The sequence below is a fragment of a genome, unplaced genomic scaffold (assembly GCF_019419815.1).
Source record: "Pyrus x bretschneideri cultivar Hongxiangsu unplaced genomic scaffold, Pyrus_bretschneideri_v1 Contig116, whole genome shotgun sequence".
Lineage (NCBI taxonomy): Eukaryota > Viridiplantae > Streptophyta > Magnoliopsida > Rosales > Rosaceae > Pyrus > Pyrus x bretschneideri.
The window spans coordinates 224,053-242,634 of NW_025999409.1; the positions used below are offsets into that span (position 1 = coordinate 224,053).

General features: G+C 44.0%; 1 protein-coding gene across 1 annotated transcript; it reads left to right on the forward strand.

Moving 5' to 3' along the window:
• The first annotated feature begins 4,909 nt into the window (after positions 1-4,909).
• LOC125474057 lies at positions 4,910-5,398 on the forward strand. Its single transcript, XM_048577483.1, has one exon. The coding sequence runs from the start codon at positions 4,910-4,912 to the stop codon at positions 5,396-5,398; it is 489 nt and encodes a 162-aa protein (XP_048433440.1).
• The last annotated feature ends 13,184 nt before the right edge of the window (positions 5,399-18,582 follow it).

The window sequence follows — 18,582 nt, forward strand, 5'->3', positions numbered from 1 at the left end:
GCATCCATACTCGACTTATATGGAAAGGTTTGAATATCCTAAAGGCTTCAAGATCCTAGATTTCAACCTTTTCGCTGAAGAATTATCTTGTCTTTGTTAGAACATGTAGCTCGGTTCACTGCGTAATGCGGAGATGTTAATAGTGACTTCCATAAACCGCAATTATTCAACTTTTCGCTAACACGTTCAGCATTCGCTTGGTACATCAACCTCCCGCCTAATTCCATCCAGAGTTGGGAGGAACTGGTCGAAAAGTTCCATGAACAATTCTATCGACCGGAGATGGAAATGTTAGTTTCGTCACTAGCTAGGATGGCTCAAGCATCAGATGAGTTGCCATTGGAATACTTAACAAGGTTCAAGTCAGCCAGAAATTGGTGCCAAGTACCCCTCCCTAATGTTGAATTCGTTAGAATCTCTCTAAACGGCCTGGATGTGGAATACAAAAAGAAATTCCTGGGGGCAAATTTTCGAGATATGTACAAACTAGCTCAGCACATCGAGCAGTATGATTATTTGCTGCGAAGGATAAGATCTCGAAGTCTCCATCCTGGGGAACGATATACAGGAACCCCACGGTTAGTTACACATCGGCTGAAGGTGAGGATTCCCAATACGCCAGTGTGGACGCGACTGAGATAGTAATAGATAAACCATACATTTGCAAGGCATTAGCTCAAATTAATTCCAAGGATGCCAAAACCTGCTAGGCCTCTGAAGAGACGATTAAAACATCGAACGTATACATTTTTGATATCAACAAGGCCGATGCAATTTTCAACCAGTTGTTGTTGGCAAAGATCATTAAACTTCGCCCAGGACATAATATTCCTAAGGCCAAAGAGTTGAAAGGCAAAATGTATTGAAAGTACCATAACTCGAACAAGCATACCATCAACAATTGCGTCGTGTTCCGTGATGCCATTCAAAGTTGGATTGATAAAGGCAAGCTAAAATTTCTTGAAAAACAAATGATGATCGATGTTGATCCTTTTCCCTTGACGACAATTGGCATGGTGGATGCTCATCTACATAAGAACGAAGGGAAATAGAAGGTCAAGTTCATCCCAGTACAACATGTCCTAAAGCAGAACTCTCAGCCGTGACTCAAGATTGATTTATTTTCAAATGAACCGCCCACAGAGTTTTTCGGACTGGCCATAGTCGAAACTATGTTAAACTCCAGTGCAGAAGAATTTGATGGACCGATGGTTTTGTGTGGCCGTTGTAAAATACGCGTTGTCTTAACCGAACCTAAAGAGAAAAAACCTTAGGCTCCTAACTTCATGGTAACCATTCACGCCCACAGTGACACCTCCAAAGGAACTCGGTGCAGGCCAACGCTAGAAGGTGTTCGAGAGGCTCGGTCCTCAGGTACAAATAAAGGGTCCAACCTCAGCCAAACGACGTCTTGACTTTGACGCGCCGTTTTATAATAAGGATTATTACTCGCGTAATTCCAGCAGTTCGAGTTTATCGGTGAGTCAAAAAACTTTCAAGCCACCTAAACCATGCGAGCAACGTTGGTATAGTTACAATTCCCTTACTGGCATGTATATGTGTTATCCAAATCTCAAAAACGTCGCTGCCAACTGATAGACTGCATGGCTCGACGACAAGCAGCACATGTTACTTCGACTACCAAGTGGCAGCCAAAAAATGTAGCAGGAAGCGGCGATGACCAACAAACCCTGACTATCATAGCCGAATTACTTCAAGAGAAAATGGCAATTGATTGCAAATTTGAAACCACCATTGAAGAGTCCGAGAAACGCATCAAACTCCTTCTTCGGCCTGGGGAGATGAAAGCTCGTCTTGAGCATTTCAGCAAAGAAGCCGAAAGAAAGCTTCCTCCATTACCCCCGCAAGAGCTATTAATAAAAGTCCGACTGAATCTACACCCTCCATTCCTCGGCAAATCCCTGGAGTACATGCGAGAATTTCACAAGAAACATCCGCCAATGGCATATACGGCCTGCCCAAGGCATGTCAAGAAACCCTCGACCTGGCACTAACTTATCCTGATGCTAAACAGATTATCCAGAAAACCACTAATCCAATAATAAAAGCTAGGTTCCAGCATATACGTGAGGCTTGAGTCCTCGGCTTCGAGGTCGACCCATACATAGACATAGACACCGCCGAACTTCCTTTTTCCCTTGAAGACCTTCAACATTTGCGATACCATATCGAAGTCTTCTCGACCGTATCTCTCTTTGACTTTATGATCGATAAAAATGATCGTGTGGCACGTTTAGATGCATACCTAGACATAAGGAACGCCCGAATCGCCTATGAAGAATGAGCTCGTAAAACATTGCAAGGAAAAAATCAAACCTCAGCATCAAGCATGCTCAAAGACGACAACGAAAATGAAATAGGCCCAGGTGTCGTACCACAAGAGCAAGCATCCAATGAGGCAGAAGATGACCATGACAAGATTGCTCAAAAGCATGATACTACCTTCGATCACCCAAAGGAAGACGACTAGGACCCGATGGGTCCTTCAGTCCTCGAAAACATGGAAATCAGCATAGTCCATGTTTTACCCGCTGAATTTCGACCAACCACACACCAGCCAAATTTCTTGGATGAGGACGTGGTTGCCGAAGGAGCAACACAAGTTGATTTCATCGCCACCGAAGAAGATGGGCAAACGAGTGAGGATGACAAGCTTAAAGCAGCGCTGGCTGAATTATTCCCCCACTCATCTTCTGTTAATCTCCAACATCTAAAGTTGTTGTACGTTACATCTCATATTAAAGGATACCCAATTTCTAAGGTGTTTGTCGATTGTGGGGCCACAATCAACATCATGCCTGTATCCATCATGAAGGCATTATGCTGTTCCAATGATGAACTCATACAGTTAATAATAACCATGAGTAGCTTCGTCAGCGGTAAGTCCCAAACCAAAGGGGTGCTCCAGTTAGAGGTAAGCGTTGCAGGTCGCAACCACATGACAGTATATTTTATAATTGACTCAAAGACCGAATATAATGCATTGCTTGGCCGTGACTGGATCCATCAAACAAGCTGCATTCTTTCATCACTATACCAAGTTCTCATCTTTGGGGACGGCAAATCGGTTGTGGTCTACCCAGCTGATAATCAATCGTTCGAAACCAACATGATTCAGGCCCGCTATTATGATGATCACGTCAGCTACATTACCCTGTAGGGTTTTAATGAGGACGAACGGCTAACTCGGATCTTAGTCCAAAAAGCCATCAAGGTAGGCGTCGAGACTGTATATTAGGATTCCGTGAGACTTAGCTTGGCATACTTAATTACCAACACTGATGACTGACGCCAAATGAGAAATGCGTCGGGTTGCGGTTTCATCTACCATGGAACATCTGTTGGCTCATTGGTATGCTATTTCCAAGCATCCATATTCGGGCATAAACTTAATCGAATTTTTGACCGAGGGAGATAACGGCCCAATACTATCGTTAGATAAAGTTCAGGCCGTACCGGCCGAACTCGAAGACAATCGACCAAAAGTTAAGGACCTATTAGAAAAAATAAATGTTGACGCGGCCGATAACCCTCGGTCGTTATTTATTATTGCGTTGATACCTCACTCCATGAAGATCGAACTTTGTAAATTACTAAACAAGTTTAAAGATTGTTTTGCTTGAAGTTATCATGAGATGCCAGGCCTTAATCAGACCCTCGTTGAACATAAATTACGCATCAAAGATGGTTGTAAGCCATTCTAACAACCCCCTAGCAGATTCTCAACCGAAGTACAACTTGGCATAAAAGATGAACTACTTTGACTTTTAAAAGCGGGGTTTATTCAGGCCGTTAGATACGTCGAGTGGCTAGCTAATATCATCCGGTGCTAAAGAAATATGGTGCCCTACACATCTGTATCGACTTCCGTAATTTGAAATGGCTAGCTAATATCATCCCGGTGCTAAAGAAAAATGTACTCCCAAATATGAATACCCGATGCCAATCTCAGATTTGTTAATTGATGCTGTAACCAATCATGAAATGTTGTCTTTCATGGACGGCCATGCTGGCTACAACCAGATTTTTATAGCAAAAGCCGATGTTCACAAAACCGCTTTTCATTGCCCGGAGGCACTCGGCACGTACGAATGGGTTGTTATGCCATTCGGCCTCAAGAACGCTGGTGCCACATACCTATGAGCTATGAATACTATATTCCATGATTTGATCAGTATGGTTATAGAAGTATATATTGACGATGTGGTAGTGAAATCGAAGAGCCGCCGAACGCATCTGGATGATCTTCGGTAAGTGTTCCTTCTTATGCGCCAACATAATCTCAAAATGAACCCGGCCAAGTGCACATTCGGTTTATCTGTCGGTAACTTCTTAGGTTTTCTAGTGCACCATCATGGCATCAAAGTAGACAAAAATAAAGCTTGTGCGATCATTAGTGCTCCACCTCCGACGACTAAGAAGCAACTCCAGTCGTTACTCAGGAAGATAAATTTTCTCCGCCGTTTCATAGCTAATTCGGCGGGTAAGATGAAAGTGTTTTCTACGCTCTTGAAACTTAAAAACTCAAATAGGTTTGAGTGGCGAGAAGAACATCAGACGGCTTTCACACAACTCAAAGTCTCCCTTACAACGCCACCGATCCTCGTACTACCTCGACGTGGTAGGCCTCTTAAGCTATACATTTCGGTTGCCGATGAGAGACAACGATGCCGAGCATGAACAAGCTATTTTTTATCTCAGCCAGAATTTGAATTCGCCTGAGATCAATTATTCACCCGTCGAGAAACTTTGATTGGCTTTGTTTTTCGCCACGTTAAAACTTCGACATTACATGCTCCTATCAGTTACACAGGTCATCGCCCATACATATGTTATTTGTTACATACTTACTCGGCCTATAATAAAAGGCCAAATTGGGAAATGGACAATGGCATTATCAGAGTTCAGTTTGCAATATGTGCCACAAAAAGCTTTCAAAGGACAAGCTCTAGCCGATTTTTTGGCCCAGCAACCTTCTCCATATGGTTTCGGGGGCGACGAAGTTGACCTCGGACTGGTCGAAACACGAGACAACTACTGGATGATGCACTTTGATGGTTCTAGTACTTCGGCCTCGGCTGGTGTCGGCATCATCATTCAATCCCCCGACCACTACCGTTGGTATTTCTCTCTCAAGCTAGACTTCAGTTGTACGAATAATCAGGCCGAGTATAAGGCTCTTATCATCGGCCTTTACATCTTTCATGACTTAAGAGTAGCTCGCGTCTTTGTCCTTGGCGATTCAGAACTTGTGATTAACCAACTAAACGACGTTTTTCGTTGCATGATTTATACTTTGGCACCCTATCATATGGTTGCCAACTATTTGGCCAAGTCATTTGAGGGAATTACATTTGAGCATATTTTGTGTGTTTGAAACACCGATGTGGACGAATTTGCTCAAATAGCCTCCGGAGCATAACTCTTAGAGGGCAAGCGAGGCCGGGCAATACCTATAGGACGATAATCTTACCTGGCCTTGGTTAATCAGCAAGTTATTTAGCGCAATCATGTGATACGAACGCAAGTGATGTTCTTACCATCGTTGGTAGAACGAGAAGAGCATATAGAAGTATGTGTTGTCGAGACGTTGCCAGACGATTGAAGAAGGTCAATTATATGATATCTCGATAACCCTAGCGACAAACACGACTGGAGGACAAGAGTCCATACCACAAACTACGTGATGATGGTTTATTGTTATTGTGACTTGGCCCACATGAGGCTGCCTAAGCAATTGCTGAAGTACACGAAGGGATTTGTGGAGCTCATCAATCCGGACGAAAGATGATTTGGTTGCTTCACCGGCATGGCTATTTCTGGCCGACCATATTGAAGGATTGTATCGAGTACACTCGGAGATGTGTGCAGTGTCAAATCCAGGGACTTATGTAGAGAGACCTTGTTCGAATCACTTCATTCGGTTACCAAACTTTGGCCGTTCAGAGGATAAGCAATGGACGTGATCAGTAAAATTACACCATCATCTGGAGCAGCAAAACATGCATGGATACTCGTGGCCACAAATTACTTTACTAAATGGGTCGAAGCAAAATCATATGCCGAGTTAACATCCAAGGAGGTTTGCAATTTTGTGGAAGAACACATTGTGACCAGATTTGGCATGCCAGAAACAATCATAATTGACAATGGCATAATCTTTACAGCCGATAGGTTCGAGGAGTACACGATGAGCTTGAAAATTCAACTTGAACAATCGACTCTGTATTACCCACAAGTAAATGGACAGGCTGAAGCGAGTAATAAAGTTCTGATTGGCATTCTCAAAAAAAAAAAAAAAAAAAAGAAAAGCCAGCATGTGGCATTTGAAGTTGAATGAGGCTTTATGGGCATACCAGACTTCATCCCGATCAGTAACAAGGACAACTTCATACGCGTTAACTTACGGACATGACATAATGCTACCAGTTAAGTATAAATTCATTACGAGTGATCGAGCAAAGTAGTTTGTCCAGCGCCGAATACAATCAAGCCATGAGACAAGAGTGAGAAGAATTGGAGGAAGTTTAGCTTGATGCTTATAACTTATTAACGGCATAGAAAAAGATTGCCGAGCAAGCTTATAATCAGCAAGTCAGACAAAAAACGTTCGACAAAGGAAAGTTGGTTTGGAAAATTGTGTTGCCTGTGGGAATTAAGGACCCCAGGTTCAGCAAGTGGTCGCCGAATTGGGAAGGGCCATTTGTTGTTCATAAAGTCCTCGGGAAAAGGGCATACCACCTTAAAGATTGAATCGGCTTAATTCACAAACTACCAATCAATGGGAAATTTTTAAAGAAATATTATCCAGTCACATGGGAGATGCGGGAATAAAAGTTCATTTCATTAATAAGTTCGCAAAAGGGTATACAAATATAGTTGGTCGATTTGTTTACGACTAAATAGTCCTAGGGTGATGAAGGAATGGGAGATTCAAGGACAGCCTTCAACTGCAACCACCTCACCTCGCCCATTGTGACCTCAGCTTGGCGATTCCTCTTATCCATCTTCAGCTGCTCGACTTGCCTTACACTAGCCGCATATTCGGTTAAGCAAGATTTGCCGCTTGACTCAAAATCCTTTGCAAGCTCGGAAGCAACTAGTGACCTTCGGTTTTGGAGTTCGGCAATTTGACGATCAAGGTCGGCTAGCATTTCTTTCTTCGCCTTCAATATTTCGACCTTTGGACGAAGAGCTTCTTGAGTGACCATTGCAGCTTTCAAGTCGTCTTCGGCCCAAAAAGCTCTCTCGAAAATACCAAAATATTCTCAGGTTCGTTCTAGGGTAGAAGACGCTCGAGTGATAGCTTCGTTGCTCAATTGACCATCAGCTGTAAGATCGTTCATACATTCCCCCACAAAGTTGATGCCCTTGAGTTCGAGAATTTGTGAAGCTGAGAGAGACAAGAGCTCCTACAACTTGACAAGGGCAGCTGATTCGGCCGTTGTTATAGAGGGTCTGGTTGTAGTCGTCGAAGAACTAGCCACTCTCGAAGTAGTCGAAATAAGAGCATCGAACTCGACTTCCCATGAAGGCTGCATATGAAAAGATTTTAGACAAAAGGAAAATCTTAAAACAAAAATTGACAGAGAGAATTGGTTTTAGATCTGCTGATAAGAGACTTTGGCTATGTCTCCTGGTTCATTGTTCGAACCTAGAGAGCTTAATGGCCGAGCCCAATGCTTTAGACTGCTTCTATATTCACGTGGCCGATGAAGGTTATCTACGTTTGACGACCACTGAGGTGGCCAGGAAATATAGATAACACCCTTCGGCACATAGAATTTTCAGTGAAATGAGAAAGTAGGCACCTGACATTTAATATTTTCCTGGTTTAGAATTCTAAATAGAAGATTGACCAAAGGAAAGGAATACAAGTACTTACGAAGGCCGAAGTGGCTTCTTGGGGGGAATACCAAGGTCCTGATCTTGCACGTGAATAGGTGTTTCCGTCATGGCTTCAGGCTCAACATGAGGCCTTTTTCCACAGTCGGCTACAGGAAAATCAACTTGGTCAGTTGCCTCGACCATAGGGGGAGAATTAGTGGAAGGAGGTTTGGCTGGTCCAGGGTGACTCGTCAGCAGAATCTTATCGCTTTCGTCATCCTGAAATAAAAAGCTGTTAATACTTTTGAATTTAATGAGATGTAGGGAGTTACCAACAACATAATCATATCTCTTCCAAGATGATTGTTGATTGTTTTTTATTTTTAGGGAGATATTTCCCGACCTAAGGGGCACTTCCTTCAATATGGGTGCATCAGCCGGTGCTGGAGCTGCAGGCTCTTTGACCAGTAGAGTAACAATTGGTTGGGCCACAACCCCAAGGACTGGTTGAATTTGGGGCGCTTGGCTAATTAGAGTTAGCTGCTTCTCCGTCGAGGCCTGAAGGATTGGAGCAGGAGGAGAGACACTGGGAGCGGTCGCTCCCTTGGTCTGGCTGGAGATAGCGTGAATCTTCCGTTTTCCTTTCTTCGTCAATTTCTTAATGCGTTTTGTGGGGCGAGGGGCTTCACTTGCCATCTCGGTTTCCTGGCGAGGTCATTTGCTCAGTGGGGTTTGCACGACAGCTTTAGTTTTCTTGGAGGGGACCCATTTTTTCCTGGCCGCAGCTGCGGCGATCACTTCTGCTTATTTCAGCACTCGACCATCTGAGAAAGCGAGATTAAATTAGTAAAGTCGAGTAAGTTTTTTTTGTTTTTTTTTTAAAAGAAGAAATAAAGGTAGAGATAGTCATATACCTTGGGTTATCTATTTGGATTGAGGGGTAGGAGTTGTTTTAGATCGGTCGCCAAAGATTTTGTTGATGACATCTTCGACTAGAGTGCCAAAGAAGTCCCGTGTGTATTCTTCCCACCAGTCGTCAAAGGTATCAGTACCGAGAGATTTAGGAACAGTTCGTCGAAGGTGGAATTTCTTGCACATCTCTTGAAATTCTTTCTCGATATCTCGACATTCCTTCTTCGAAGAACCAGAGAAACATCATCGGCTTAGGAGGGATCGTTTAGTAAGTAGAGGCATCGGGCAACCTTGAAGGTAGCCAAGTTTTCGAGCAGTGAAGTGAGGATGGTAGACCTCCCAGCTTGCTCGACGAGCGTCGCAGCCGAGGGGTAGGTCGCGTGTTAACACGAACGACCCTCAATTTTGACGAAGATCAGCATCTTCAGCTTCATTCCATGCTGATGTTGGAAGCCTGATTGAGGATGTGTACTCTTGACGATAACATATGAAAAATTCATCGTCCGAAAGGACGTCTAGGCCGAAGAAGTATTTTAAGACTTCTTCTGCCCTATAAGGAGGCATCGGTCGAGAAGCTAACTGAAGGCCGAGTGCGTCAGTGGGTTAGAGGTAGGAGATCTCTGGTTGAAGAGTGGCGAAATAAACCTGCAACAAGAGTTGGAAAAGCCAGAGGGGTTCATTTTGGTATGGGTCGATTTTGTTGATGGTTGTTTAGGCCAGGCAGCGCAGGAGATTGGCGAGAATGGCTGAGCTGAGCGCTAGGGTGTGATCACTAGCCAGGGCTTCAACCACTAGCCAAGGCTTCAACCACCAACATATTTTTGACCAAGCATTTGTTTAACTTGGTACAACAGATAAATTTGTTATTGTGAACACGAAATATTCCTTGAAACAAGAGACAAGAATAACGTGTACAAAATAATATTTTGTGTTTAATGATTTTGGGGTTACGATCTCTCTCAAATTTGGTCCTCTGATTCTATCTTCGTAGGGTGTAGGTTTGTGGATGAGTTGTTGATCCAAAGGGCCGTCGGGGCTTGATCTAAGGATGAACAGTTGATGAACGGATGAACACTTTCTTCAAGGGCCGTCGGGGCTTGATCTTGAATAATGGTTGTGTGGATTTCTTCAAGGGCTTTTTGGGCTTGATCTTGAAGGTTGATGGATTAGCGGATCTTCAAGGGCTTTTGGGCTTAATCTTGAAGAACGATTGGATGTGTGGATTTGTTGAGGTTGTTGATCCAAAGGGCCGTTGGGGCTTGATCTGAGGATGAACGGATGATGAATGATGAACGCTTTCTTCAAGGGCCGTTGGGGCTTGATCTTGAATAATGGTTGTGTGGATTTCTTCAAGGGCTTTTGGGCTTGATCTTAAGGTTGATGGATGAGCGGATCTTCAAGGGCTTTTAGACTTAATCTTGAAGAACGATTGGATGTGTGGATTTGTTGAGGTTGTTGATCCAAAGGGCCGTTGGGGCTTGAGCTTAGGATGAACACTTTCTTCAAGGGGCCGTCGGGGCTTGATCTTGAGTTGGTGGGAGTTCTTCAAGGGCCGTCGGAGCTTGATCTTGAAGGAGGATTTGACGAAGAACGAAGAGTGCTTTCTTCATCCTTAGGGATTTTCTTGGGAATTTGGGGGTTGGATGCTTGAGAGCTTTAGAGTTTCAAAGCTTCAAGGATTTTGGATGTGTGGGGAGTATTCTCTTCCATTTTGGGAGTAGAGAAATGTATTTGTGAATTCCTTGATGCTTGATACCTTGATGGAGAAGCCTACTTATAGGCTTTGAGAATGAATCACCACCACAAAAATATTTTTTTCCTTTCCAAGCACCATTGCCTAATTTTCCCACTTAATGCAATATTGAAATTGAAGTGGTGTAACTTATGGTCTAATTTCCCACTTAATACCATTTTAAACTTGAAGTGGTGTAACTTATGGCCTAATTTCCCACTTAACACCATTTTAAACTTGAAATGTGTATGCTTTGTCATTGCCCAAATGAGAAAAACTTGCTTTGATCCGTAATGGATTGAAGTGTGCTTGCCTTGTCATTGCCCAACATGAGAAGAAAAACTTGTTTTGATCCTCAATGGATTGAAATGTACTTGCCTTGTCATTGCCCAAAATGAGAAGAAAAACTTGTTTAATCCTTCAAGGGTATTTCTTCCTATTTTGTTGAGTCACATGCCATGTGTACAATTTGTACAACACGTGGCGTATGCCATGTATGCCTTGACACGTCAAAACTTTAATGCATTGGTGAACATTTGTTTTACTGAAATTTTGATGTCTACAAATGCCCCCACTTCAAGGCGCGTCGTAGACATGTGCTTGACACGTGTAGAAGATGCGTTTTGAAGTCCTTTAATGTAGATGTCAACCCAAGGGTCGTCGAGGCTTGATCTTGAATTGGGCTGGAAATTTCTTCAAGGGCCATTGAGGCTTGATCTTGAGTTCGACTGGAAGATTTTTTGGTTTCCTCCAATCATTGATTTTCCACAGGCTTAGTCTTGAACTGGGCTGGAGGATTCTTTTGGTCTCCCCCAAAGGCCTGAACTTACTCCTTTTATCTGGAGTTGAATTTGATTCAAGGGTGGTGAACACTTGATTTTGAATCGGACTTGTGATTTCTTCAAGGGCCATCGAGGCTTGATCTTGAATTGGGCTGGAGGATTCTTTTGGTCTCCCCCGAAGGTCTGAACTTACTCCTTTTATCTGGAGTTGATTTTGATTCAAGGGTGGAGAACACTTGATTTTGAATCGGACTTGTGATTTCTTCAAGGGCCATCGAGACTTGATCTTGAATTGGGCTGGAGGATTCTTTTGGTCTCCCCCGAAGGTCTGAACTTACTCCTTTTATCTGGAGTTAATTTTGATTCAAGGGTGGAGAACACTTGATTTTGAATCGGGCTTGTGATTTCTTCAAGGGTCATCGAGGCTTGATCTTGAATTGGGCTGGAGGATTCTTTTGGTCTCCCCCGAAGGTCTGAACTTACTCCTTTTATCTGGAGTTGAATTTGATTCAAGGGTGGAGAACACTTGATTTTGAATCGGGCTTGTGATTTCTTCAAGGGCCATCGAGGCTTGATCTTGAGTGAAAATAGGACCATGAGCGGTTTCAGGATTTAGACACATGGCAGGCAAGCACGAGGTGGAGGTGATGACCTGTTTCTTTGTTCAATCTTTCTAATTCGTATTGAAGAGGGTTAGAGGATGACTCAGCATATGCAGTTTGTTGCGTTTGCTGACGATCCACAAGATTGATGTTTCATTGTCACTCGTCTTAGCTGTTCTCCAAGCAGATGTGGTCCCTTCTCTGGAAGTGTATCAACCGTTGAAGATGACTACTCAAGAGCAACGCTAGGTAAGCAACCAGGGAATAGATTCCAGGTAGTCGGTTCCAGATCGGAAGACTGACTCCAAGTGCAAACTGATTGCTCTCTTTCACTTTGCTATGCGAGTAAGAACAAGGACAAAGGAAAGGACATGGAGAAAGCATGATATGAGATACTTTTGCTTTTGAAGAAGCAGCGAACGAATCAACACATATATTTGTTGTGCTTGTCTCCACATGCTTCGATGTATCATTTTTACTTGCCTTACTTACTCCCCTTGCAGAAGTGGTATTTCCTTATGCAGGTTTGGCATCTTCTCTTGTAGTATTTGTCCTCTGATACAGGAGTGGAATGTAAACCTTGCATTTGAATGGACCATCACTTCTTGGTGGCAGCGCAAGTTTGAGTGGAGGTTCCGACATATTGCTTTCTCTGTCCTTGTCTTGGCAGGTGAGAACAAGGGCAAAGGAAAAGACAGGGAAAAAGCATGATATGAGATACCTTTGCTTTCGCCCTTGATGATATGAGATACTTTTGCTTTTGAAGAAGCAGCGAATGAATCAGCACATATATTTGTTGTGCTTGTCTCCACATGCTTCGATTTACCGTTTCCTCCTACCTCATCTGTATTCCAGGCATCTGGTATCTTCTTTGGGGGTACATCAATAGTTGAAGATGAGTACTTGAAAGCAGGGCTGGGAGTGCGCCCTCAGAGGTGAGGAAGAGTTGGGCATTTTTTTTTTTTTTTTTGCAGGTCTGCCTTGCCATAAAAGATGAAGGTTGACATATATAGGGATTTCCCAATAGCAAGTGGTGGTACTGTTCCTTTACCATTGTCGACAACTGTTGGGTAATTGAACAGTAAGATTCACGCGTTCTCAACTTTGTCAGAAATCTTTGACAAAGTTGCCAGTGATTTCTGCAAAGCTGGGGTTGCATATGAAGGGTGATGACAAATCTGGAAGAGCCCAGCTTTTGAAATTCAGAGAGTGATGACTCTTCGATCCTTGAATAAGCGGCCCAGCTTTTGAGGTTCGGAGGGTGTTACCTCTTTGATTTCTGAACAAACGCTTCTTCGATTTTTGAGCAAGCGTCTCTTCGATTTCTGAATGGCAAACAGTAGTGCGGATGCGGCTTTGTCAGAGATCTTTTGACAAAGTTGAACGCGTTTTCTGAAAAGCCGAGAAAGCGTCGCCTAACTTACGCCTTTTATCTGGCTTTTGAGATTTTGAAGAGTGGCGTCTCTTCCATTTTTGAATCGGTGGTCGTGTCGCTTCTCCTCTTTATAGAGGTATCGATTACCTCCAACATGCACATCTTGAAGGTTGCTCATTCCTGAAAATCATCTCCGGTATATTTTGTTTTAATAGCCCCTTGAGATTTTTCTCCATCCGACCCTTCTCTTTTAACACCCTTTGAAAAATGGCCAACCCATCTAACATTTGCTTAGATTTGAGTCTCAGCAGTGATCCGGTTACGCCGCGTCAGGCTAAGGTATGGTGCCCGTCTTTCTTATCTTCTAATGGTCCTCTTACAGGTGAAGACTCCACGATGACGGATGCAACAACAGCTACGATAGTAGCTCGAAACCTCTTCACTCCCAAAGATAGTCAGCTGTTTTCAGGACGGTCCGATGAGTTGGCCGTTCAAGAGTCCCTGGCTCTCAGTGTTCAGTGCGCAGGCTCTGTGTCCAACATGGGCCAACGCCTGCTTGCTCGCTCCCGTCAGGTTGAATCATTGATGGCAGAGGTGGAAAATCTCAAGCAGGAGATCAAACAGCTTAAGCACGAGAATAGAAGTTTGCACGTGCTTACCAATAATTATTCGACAGGCATGAAGAGGAAGCTTGATGAGATGTAAGAATCTCAAGGTCGAATGCAAAGTGACCGTCAAAGGCTTGCGTCTTTCTTCCAGAGGCACCTTTTTCCTGGGTCATCCAGCGTTCCGCCAAGTATTGAGGCCTCGAATGCTCTATCTCCAATGCCTCTTGCTCCGATGCCTTCTGCTCCGATGCCTCCTGCTCCGATGCCTCCTGCTCCGAGAGTGTTGCCACGTAGTGGGGCTTCACGTACACATCCTTTGTGAAAGCTTCATCTTTTTTTTTTTTTTTTTTTTTTTTTTTTTTTTTTTTACGCACTTGTTATTTCTCGGAGATCAATGAACATGCTTTATTTTATTCAGTGTATTGTGCTAAATACAGATAAAACATATACATCACCAAGATGTGTTATTTCCCTTTTTTTTCTTTTTTTTTTTTTTTATTTTGATGATGTGACTGTACTTGAAGTTTTGAAGTTTCAAGTTGCCTACGTACCCTTGGTTGAGGAGGGATCAAGTCATGACGTAGTTCAAATGAGTGATGGTTTTTTTTTTTTTGATGATTTTGCCGTACACAGTTTATGCTCTTGCGGGCCAGGAGCGTGATACATGGAAGACTTGTGCTGCTTGAACTTGTATTTGTCGCAAAGCTCGTCTACGAGTCGGTTGGAGAACTGTTTTCCGTTGTCAGTGATAATGTAGCGAGGCACCCTATATCGGTGGATGATATGCTCCTTGATGAAACGAACAACAGTTTCCTTTTTTACTTCCCTTAAAGGGATGGCTTCAGCCCACTTGGAGAAGTAATCTGTTGCAGCTAGGATGTAAGCTTCCCCTGCAGATGACTTTGGCGTAATTGGTCCTACAACGTCCAATCCCCATGCGTCGAACGGCCATGAAGCAACTGTAGGGTGTAATGGTTCAGGCGGTTGATGTATGAAGTTGGCGTGGAATTGGCAGGCTTGGCACCTTTTGGCGTGTTCCAGGCAGTCCTTCACCATGCTCGGCCAATAGTAACCCATTCTTTTAAGCCGAAAATGTAGCTTTGGTCCAGACTGATGTGCCCCACACACACCTGAATGTGCTTCTTCCATGGCTAGATTAACTTCTTCCTCACCTAGGCATCTCAGGAACACTCCTTTAAAAGAGCGTTGATAGAGTGTTCCTTTGTAGTAAAGGAAGCGAGGTGCTCGTCGACGTATTTCGGAATGGTGTCTGAGATCATCTGGAAGCTTTCCGTGCTCTAAGTAGTCGATCAGCGGCTGTCTCCACTCTTCAGCATCGACTGGAAGTACTGAGATGACATTTGTATCATCTAGTGACATTTCATTAACGAGCGGAATCACCCATCTTTGGAAAACTGGCACGTCTGCAACTTCATCTTTTCCTAGTGTCATACTCGAGGCTAGATTGGCGAGAGCGTCTGCCATTTGATTTTCCTTTCTTGGCACATATTCCAGTGTCACAGCTTCGAACTTTTGTAGCAGTTGGGTCGCTAGCCGGAAGTATGGGACGAGATCATCTTTCCTCCCTCATATTCAGTTAAGAGTTGATTGATTATGAGCTTGGAATCGCCATATACCTCAAGAGCTGTGATTTCCATGTTGATCGCCATTTGGAGCCCGATGATCAATGCTTGGTACTCAGCAACATTGTTGGAGCATAGCTCATTCAGTTGGAAGGAGTAAGGTAGTATTTGCCTTTGTAGCGACATGAATACTACTCATGCCCCCGCTCCGTCTGCTCGTGTGGATCCGTCGAAGAACATCGTCCATGTTGGGAAGATGTCGATGTAGAACACCTCCTCGTCAGGCAAGTCGTCTGAGATTTTCCAATCAGCCGGGATTGGATGATCGGCAAGGAGCGTTTGGTGCCGTTTGCAGTTTCAGCTCATGCAGGCAAGGAGCGTTTGGTTGTCACCTTTTAAGCTCGTGCGAACGAGGAGCTTTTGTGACACGTTTGCAGTTTCAGCTCGTGCAGGCAAGGAGCGTTTGGTTGTCACCTTTTAAGCTCGTGCGAACGAGGAGCTTTTGTTGTCACCTTTTAGGCTGCTTTTGTTGTCACCTTTTAGGCTCGTGCGAATGAGGAGCTTTGGTTGTCACCTTTTAGGCTCGTGCGAACGAGGAGCTTTTGTTGTCACCTTTTAGGCTCGTGCGAACGAGGAGCTTTTGTTTGTTGTTGTGGATTTGTCAAGTGATCTGGGAGAGGCGTTCCTCGTAATCTTCATAGGAAGGAGCCTTGACCGAGTAATTGAAGAAGTCTTCTGGGAAGAGGTCGCACATTGTGATGGGGATGGACGATCTTTGTGTCGAAATTTCATTATCTCCAACACTTTCACATTGTTCTGGAGGTTGATAAGAGCTGTTTTGCCCTATTTTCGACTGATAAACTTGTGGACAAGATGGTTGCTGCTTGTCTAATTTCTTCGAAGTGATCTTCGAAAGGCATTCCTCACAATCTTCATAGCAAGGAGCCTTGATCGAGAAATTGAATAAGTCTTCGAGGAAGAAAAGATCCCGCATGAACGATCTTTGTGTTGAAATTTTCTTATCTTCAACATTTTCACATTGCTTTGGAAGTTGGCGAAAGCTGCTTTCCCCCTTTTTTAACTGGTGCACTGGTGGAGAAGACATATGTTTCTCGTGCAGTTTCTTCGAAGCGACATGAGTCCATCCTTCAATTTCACTTGACTTGGAGCATGCCCCCAACAGTCGAGGTGAAGACTTTGAGTCGAAAGAGCCAGAAGTGACATCTTTCTTAAGGATTTCATCTTCAGTGCCGTCCTCTTGGGTTTGTTGGCATGAAGATTTGCCAGTGTGGACGATGATGCGCCTCCTTACCTTCAGTGGTCCTTTTGTGTCGACCTCTAGGATTGCTTGGCGCTTCATCCCTGAAGGAATCAAGCTTCGTACGTCGCCTTTTTCTGCAAACCCATCGAACTTTTCTTCCTTTGGTGTTGTCTTCCTCTTTCCAAAAGGCTTCTCATTATCTTCAAATCTTTCCGAAGCTGATCGTCGCAGAGGAGAGATAATTGTGTTGCTTTGTTTCTTAGGCTTTAACAACCTTTAAAAAACAGAGCTTTGGGATGTTGGCGTGCTAAGCCTCTTGAAGACAGAGGTTCGGCCTTGACTACCAATGCGATTAAGCGCTGAAATTCTGGAGCTTGAATGGCTCATCCTATCGAAGACCGACGTCCGAGGGGCGGGTTTAGGCTCTTTTTGGTCTTGTTCAATGCTCACGCTGATGTGTTGAGCGCTAGCTTTCTTCACTTTGCTTGAAATCTTCACGGGTGCATTTGGTGTGAAGCCAAGTCTGGCTTTGTTGTTGTCAACTCCGTAACCATGCTCCTTCAACTTCTTTTGAGTTTTGGTGAGGTTACGTTCTTTGTCATTGACGGTGTTTGAAACCTTCTTTCCAAGATTTGAAGAGGAAGCAAAGCCATGCCTAGCCTTTGACATGGGTTCGTAGGCATTTGGGTTAAAGCCTTCTTTGGTCTTCTTAGTTGGAAGAGAGCTTGGTTTCATTTTGACGCCATGCTGTGCCTCCAGACGGTTGATAAGTCCGGCGGTTTGCAAGTTTTTCTCCTCTGCAGTCCGTGTGAGCTTTGCGATTGCTTCATTCATCTGAGCTAGCTGCTCCTCGATTGAAGTTACTCCAGTGGTTATGACTTGCATGGTTGTACTGCCACTCGAATCAGCGTCGGAGAGTAGGGACTCTGAGTATTTCCTCAGGCTTTCCCCTCTTGATGCCCTTAGCGAGGCTAGGGTGATCACAGGCTCGTGCCTCAGGTGCTCTTGTTCATTTGACAGAGTTAATGCAGGGGCGGAAGCCGCGGCAAAAAGAGCTCTTGCCTTACTTCGGGTTATGGTGCCCGAAATATCACCACTTGCGGCGATGATGTTCTTGTTCTTTGCTTTGATTGCAGGAACAGCTTGATCCTTTCTTGATGCCATTTGCGTTTTTCGATGATTTGAGGATGGAGATGAGAGGTAGAGAGGTCCCACCGAGCGTGCCAAATTTGTGAACAAGAAAAATTCCTTGAAACAAGAGACAAGAATAACATGTACAAAATAATATTTTGTGTTTAATGATTTTGGGGTTACGATCTCTCTCAAATTTGGTCCTCTGATTCTATCTTCGTAGGTTGTAGGTTTGTGGATGAGTTGTTGATCCAAAGGGCCGTCGGGGCTTGATCTAAGGATGAACAGTTGATGAACGGATGAACACTTTCTTCAAGGGCCGTCGGGGCTTGATCTTGAATAATGGTTGTGTGGATTTCTTCAAGGGCTTTTTGGGCTTGATCTTGAAGGTTGATGGATTAGCGGATCTTCAAGGGCTTTTGGGCTTAATCTTGAAGAACGATTGGATGTGTGGATTTGTTGAGGTTGTTGATCCAAAGGGCCGTTGGGGCTTGAGCTTAGGATGAACACTTTCTTCAAGGGGCCGTCGGGGCTTGATCTTGAGTTGGTGGGAGTTCTTCAAGGGCCGTCGGGGCTTGATCTTGAAGGAGGATTTGACGAAGAACGAAGAGTGCTTTCTTCATCCTTAGGGATTTTCTTGGGAATTTGGGGGTTGGATGCTTGAGAGCTTTAGAGTTTCAAAGCTTCAAGGATTTTGGATGTGTGGGGAGTATTCTCTTCCATTTTGGGAGTAGAGAAATGTATTTGT